Source organism: Herpailurus yagouaroundi, unplaced genomic scaffold (assembly GCF_014898765.1).
Source record: "Herpailurus yagouaroundi ecotype Mexico unplaced genomic scaffold, PumYag 28, whole genome shotgun sequence".
NCBI lineage: Eukaryota > Metazoa > Chordata > Mammalia > Carnivora > Felidae > Herpailurus > Herpailurus yagouaroundi.
The window spans coordinates 88036308-88043109 of record NW_024412376.1 but is presented as its reverse complement, the minus strand read 5'-3'; the positions used below and the strand labels follow the sequence as shown (position 1 = coordinate 88043109).

The window sequence follows — 6802 nt, the reverse complement described above, 5'->3', positions numbered from 1 at the left end:
GGAAGGAGTTGGGGGGAGTCAAGTTTTAAGAGATACTGTAACTTTTTAACAAGCTATTTTCTACTTCCTGCCTGAATATCAAAAGGAGTGTCCAACATAACACCTGCAACTAGACATAGAGAAGGCAGCTGCTTTGAACGTGTCATAGGGAAATTTGGCTAAAGATTTATTGACAAACCGGGATTTTGTATTTTATTTGTATCTTTGTTTACAAATAGGCAATGGATATAAAACAGAAGACTCAGTAAGGTGAATGATTTAATAGTCTACATAGAACCAGATTCCTGGATATGGTTGGATTATTGGGGTACAAAAATCACCTTACTAGTAAAAGTGCAAAAGAGGAAAATGATATGTGATCTCTATAACACTAGGCCTATGACTTCTCTTGTCCTATGATTGAACTGTTACCAGTGACTTAAGCAAATTCTATTGCTCTCTTTCAGTCCAAACTGCACACTGTTTAGTGGGTCACTTTATAAGAAGTTACCCTCTCTAATGTTTACTATAAAGAGATATTATATGGGGTGCCTGGGTGGTTCAGCTGGTTAAGCCTCCAACTTCAGCTCAGGGCATGATCCCTCAGTCCATGAGTTCCAACCCCATTTCCAGCACTGTGCTGACAGCTCAGAGCCTGGAGCCTGCTTGGGATTCTGTGTCACCCTCTGTCTGCCCCTCCCCCACTCATGCTCTGTATTTCTCTCAAAAATAAGCAAAAGAAAGTTTTTTTTTTTAAAATAAGGTAATAAGAAATAACAATAAGAAAACACTTCTCAATTTCGTGGACTAAGACTGATTCAATTTAGGTTGATATAAAAACAAAATCCAGCATCACTTGCATCTTGATGTTTCCTATGGAAGCCTGTTGAAGACATTACAAAGAAAAGACAAAAAAGGTAAATTAGTCAGAAAATAGAGGGACACAAAAAGGGATAAGAGTCGGGATTGTAAGAAACACAAGGAAAGGTGCCATATCAAAAACTTACCGCAATCTGCATCTCAACTCTGCCTTTAATCTCCCCACTTCAGGAAAACCTTATTATTGGGTTTAGACTGCTATACTCTGGCTGGGGTTTATGTATCATCACCTGCCTTGCACTCTCCACCCCTCCCTCAGGTGACACACGTGCTAGAAGCCATAGGGTAAATGTGCCGTATTCTTTGGCGACACCAACTTTTCTTTAAAAAGTCTGTGTGTGTTTAAAGTTAAATATTTAAATTACAAGTAATTTGCATCTTTATTTTTACATTCAAATAAATATGGTATACTATGGAGTAGGATAAAATATCCATACATATTCAAAACAAAATTTTAAAGACTTTAAAGAAATACTGGCAAGAATATCTTTGGCCTAACCTCTCAGATCCCTCATGTGCCTTGGGGACTGTGTTTGCACCTCTGTTCCATTGATGTAGGGTCAAGAAGCGCTCTGTAGTGTTTAGCACGAAGAAGGGACTCTGGTTACGTTTAGGCAATGATGATGGCACTAATTAGGATAGGGTGGTTGTTCAGCCGAGTCTTTCAAGAGACGAAACAACCTTTATTCTTAATTACAGTTGGAAGGCACTGCAAAAATCAGTCCGTCAGGTCTGGCAACCTGGTGTCACGGAGCGGCGTGACGTGGCCTCTGTTGCCAGCGTGGTCATTGTGGCGCCGATGGCATTCTGACGCGGAAGGAGGCTCCTGAGGGGACGGGCGCAGCCAGGCCTCTGGGCAGCTGAGAGTCGGGGCCACCACCTTGGGCTGTTCTCCATGAGGAAGATGCTCGCTGCCGCTGTCTCCCGCGTGTTGTCCGGGGTCACGCAGAAGCCCGCTAGCAGAGTGCTGGTGGCATCCTGTAACTATTCAAATGATGCGATGTTTGCAATTAAGAAATGTGATCTTTATCGCTTAGAAGAGGGTCCCCCTGTCACAACAGTGCTCACCCGGGAGGATGGGCTCAAATACTACAGGATGATGCAGACTGTTCGCCGAATGGAGCTGAAGGCAGATCAGCTGTATAAACAAAAATTTATCCGTGGCTTCTGTCACTTGTGCGATGGTCAGGAAGCTTGTTCTGTGGGCCTGGAGGCCGGGATAAATCCCACCGACCATGTCATCACATCCTATCGGGCTCATGGCTTGTGCTATACTCGTGGACTCCCTGTCCGATCAATTCTTGCAGAGCTGACAGGACGAAGGGGAGGCTGTGCTAAAGGAAAAGGAGGATCGATGCATATGTATGTCAAGAATTTCTATGGGGGCAATGGCATTGTTGGCGCACAGGGGCCCCTGGGAGCTGGTATTGCTCTGGCCTGTAAATACAAGGGAAACAAGGAGGTCTGTTTGGCTCTTTATGGGGATGGTGCTGCGAATCAGGGTCAGATAGCTGAAGCTCACAATATGGCAGCTTTGTGGAAATTACCCTGTGTTTTCATCTGTGAGAATAACCTCTATGGAATGGGAACCCCTGTTGAGAAAGCATCAGCCAGCACCGATTACTATAAGAGAGGAAATTTTATCCCTGGACTGAGGGTAGACGGAATGGATGTTCTAGGTGTTCGGGAGGCAACTAAGTTTGTAGCTGACTACTGTAGATCTGGAAAGGGGCCCATAGTGATGGAGCTGCAGACCTACCGGTATCATGGGCACAGTATGAGTGACCCTGGGATCAGTTATCGTACCCGAGAAGAAGTTCAGAATGTGAGAAGGGAGAGCGATCCTATTATGCTTCTCAAAGACAGAATGGTAAACAGTAAGCTTGCCACTGTTGAGGAACTAAAGGATATTGATGTTGAAGTGAGGAAAGAAGTTGAGGATGCAGCCCAGTTTGCTATGACTGATCCTGAACCACCTTTGGAAGAATTAGCTCATCACATCTACTGCAATACTTTTGCTTTTGAAGTTCGTGGTGCAAACCAGTGGATCAAGTTCAAGTCCCTCAGTTAAAGGGAGACTTATGTAAATTTACTTTTAGTCCTTCATGGGAATGTTCATGGTCCACTTTAAGAAACTGTGTGCCCAGTTTGGCTAAGCAGGAATAAAACCCATTAAATAAGGGCCCTGTAAACTTTTACTAAAATAAATTGAGATGATTAAGTGATTATTAGAAGAGAATAAAAGAGATCATTGAAAAAATGTACATTTAATTACAAAGGATATTTCATTCAATTGTACATTGTTGCATTAAAAGATATCATTCATTTAATCATTTAGCGTTGTTGAAAGGTAAATTCTGGCACATGAAAATTTTCAAGAATTTGTTTGAACATGCATCAGTAGGAATCAGGCAATGCCAGACCAGAGACGGTTAGGTGTGCTCCATCAACAGGAGGTAGGGGAAACATTTTTATACAGAAGCAAAGCAAGGAAATTATTTTATTGGCTATACCTTAAGGTGCTGCTGGGAAAGCCTAGCTAGCTGTTTGTAGTTGCTTACTCTTAAGTGTCATTTTCTCAATTTGAGTCCATTGACTCTGGCTTAGGTTTTGGTTTTCTTAAGTAGGCTACCACGGCATTACAGCCACCTTAGTCTGATGGCCTCCTTATTTAATTAAACAATGTGAATACCTTAAAGATCATTTTTAATTTTTACAAGTCTAAATTGGGAAAAACAAGATTATTTAACTTCTCATATTACTTGCTATAATAGTTCTATTTGATTTAACTTTATATTTGTAAGTACTCTTATTTAAAGGAAAAATAGTTCTTTGGTCCCTTCTCCACCTTGACAGGAGTTTGTGTGTAAAGTCACTATCCTAAGGTAGAGAGAGTTTCAAGCCACACCAAGCTGTTAGGTCCCCTGAAGCTTTGCTACTTACAATAGTTTACGTGAATTAACCATTGCCGACTATACCATTGCCGACTATAATGTTGTGCCTGTGAACACATACAAGCATATGAGTGCCTACTCAATGTTGATGCTGAAGTCAGTTAATACTGATCATTTCCCAATGAAACATGCTACATAACAGGGCAGGGGGAGATGGGACAAGAAAGTTTTTTCATGTACTTTCTTGCAATATTTTTAGTGTATCAATTTAAAGGAAAAATGTAAACAAAGTTAGGAAAAACTGCATTTTGCTTTAACCTTCAAGTTAAAGTTACTCTTATTTTTCAATCCACTTGTACCATTATGTGTTCCATATTTTAAAGAAACTATCCTGGTGAATATCAGACTGAAAAAAGAGCAGATATGGTGACATCAAAAGAAATAAACGAAAGAGGAGGAGGAGATACTCATAAAAAGTTGAATGTTTGCTTCAGCAGCACATATATTAAAATTAAAAAAAAAAAAGTTGATGGGCACCTGGGTGGCTCAGTCAGTTGAGCGACTGATTCTTGATTTCCATTCAAGTCATGATCCCAGGGTCGTGGGATTGATCCCCTCATTGGGCTCTCTGCTGAGCATGGAGCCTGCTTGGGATTCTGTCTCATGCTCATATTCTCTTTCCTTCTGCCCCTTTCCCCTGGTTGCACTCTCTTTCTTTCTCTAAAATAGTAGTAGTAGTAATAATAATATAATAATAATAATAAAGTGGAAAGTAAAAACTGCCTTGGCTAGAACTGAACGTTCGCAGACAACTTTTTTCAAAGGAAAATCTAACTTGGATCATATAGGTTTGGTTTTCTTGGCAGTCCAATACCACGACAATTACCAAGTCATGATCTTGTGAAAACATTTCTACTTGGTTATAGTGGAGTAATGATCAAAAATCCTATTGAACATGATGTTTGGCATGTCTTGTTTTTCTGAGATACACTTAACTAAATCAGATAACAGAATTTGCCTGTGACCTAAGAAATAGTTTGTAGAAAACATCAGAAGAATCAGTTATTAAAAGTCAAAACACACCAAAGAAAAAAATAACTATGCATCATGATGGATGTTAAGTAGACTTATTGTGGTGATCATTTCATAATATATATGTGTATCCAATCATTATGTTGTAAACCTGAAACCAATATCCTGCTATGTGTCAACTGTATCTCCATTTGTAAAAAAAGGTTTTAGCCTTTTTGTTTAATTGTACAACATCTATTTCCACAAATTAAAGCTAGATACTTTCTAAGAACTCTAAGAGAAAACCAAAAGCTTAGAGACCTGTGAGTATTTGAACATATGTACACGTATGTGTAGGCTGAATCTCCATGCCTTACTCCAAAAAGATTTAAGCACATAAAATAACCTCAACATTTTAAAATCAGAAAGTGGAGATGAGTGTTGGTGTATTTATAAATCAAGAATATTACTGGCTAATATGTTTTGTCTATGCAAATAGAGGTACCTTGATTGGATCCCTTCCATTAAAAACAAAAGCTTTCATAATACCATAAAAATAATCACATATTTTATATGACAAATAATTCCTCTACTCTTTATTAACTTTGGCATACTTATATTTCTATAAACTTGCAAGTGGAACATAAGCTGTTCAAAGCTAACTCTCCATATATACTATAAAGAAATTTTAAAATTTTGCTTATATTATGGATTATTTTAATATCCATAAAAATTAAGATACAAACAACTTATTAGATATTAATCCATCACAAAACCATGATACACAGAAAATCCATTTCAAGAAAAAATCCAATCTTTATCTATTAAAGTTATAGAGTACATTTGTCATAATACACATTATCAAATTCCATTAAAGCAGGAGTTTTCAATGTTTTCCATATTAAAAAATGTCCAGACTTTTGTGTGTACATTCAGTAAATATACACGTATGACTGCACAGAGTTCTGTAGTGATGCAAAAATTTTAAAAAAGTAAGAACAAAAACAAAACCCCCCTGTTGTCTTCAGTTGGGTCAAACAATAAATTTTTAATAGCAATTACTTATCAAATTATAAATTAGAGAGGTGTAGAAATTTAGCAGCTGGATTATATTTCCTATCCATAATACTATGTAATTCAGTCTATTTTATCCAGGTATTAGAAGGCTTAACAAGCCATGATGGTTATAATAAAATTTTCACTGTTGCAACAATGCTAGAATATCTGAGAGAAAAGGAATTCCTACTATCTTCACCTTTATGATACTCTAGAAAGGTAAAGGATTGTGTGCATATCAATGGAGTGGAATGAGAAAGGAAGGAGGTTAAGAAAAATATATAAAGGGAATATTTAGATACATAAGAATTACATTTATTTAAAAATGTGATATGCCTGCCAATCAAGTATACAAAAAATGCAGCAGATATTAGTGAAACTTAGCCTGATCATTTGTGGGAAAGAGCTTGTTTTTAAAGAGTGAAATATAAATTTCATACCATAAAATCCATCTTTAAAAAGTGTATATAGTCCAGTGATTTTTATTATGTTCACAAAGTTGTATAATCCTTACCACTACCTAATTCCAGAATATTTTCATCACCCCAAAGAAAAAGCCAATACCCATTATCAGTTACTTCCCATTTCCCTATCTCTTCACCCACTAGAAAGTACTAATCTACTTTCGGTTTTTGGACTTGGGTATTCTTCACAGTCTATATAAATCATAAATTATGTGCTCTTGTGTGTCTGCTTTCACTGAGCATAAAGTTTTCCAAATTTGCTGTAGCATATATTGGTACTCTTTTTTTTTTAAGCTTTTTAAATGTTTATTTATTTTTGAGAGGGAGAGACACAGTGTGAACAAGGTGGGGCTCAGAGGGCAGAAAGAGAGGGAGACACAGAATCTGAAGCAGACTCCTTATTCTGAGCTGTCAGCGCAGAACCCTACGTGGAGCTTGAACCCACAAACTATGTGATCATGACCTGAACCAAAGTCGGTCGCTCAACCAACTGAGCCACCCAGGTGCCCCTTGGTACTC

General features: G+C 38.1%; 1 protein-coding gene across 1 annotated transcript; it reads left to right on the top strand.

Annotated features, from left to right (window-relative positions):
- The first annotated feature begins 1669 nt into the window (after nucleotides 1-1669).
- Nucleotides 1670-3122, top strand: PDHA2 (pyruvate dehydrogenase E1 subunit alpha 2). The gene has a single exon (XM_040477998.1). It carries the CDS (start codon nucleotides 1754-1756, stop codon nucleotides 2927-2929), a length of 1176 nt encoding a protein of 391 aa, XP_040333932.1. The 5' UTR covers nucleotides 1670-1753; the 3' UTR covers nucleotides 2930-3122.
- The last annotated feature ends 3680 nt before the right edge of the window (nucleotides 3123-6802 follow it).

Excerpts from the sequence above, each read along its gene's own strand:
- PDHA2 (XM_040477998.1), top strand. The coding sequence starts at position 1,754 with ATGAGGAAGATGCTCGCTGCCGCTGTCTCCCGCGTGTTGTCCGGGGTC.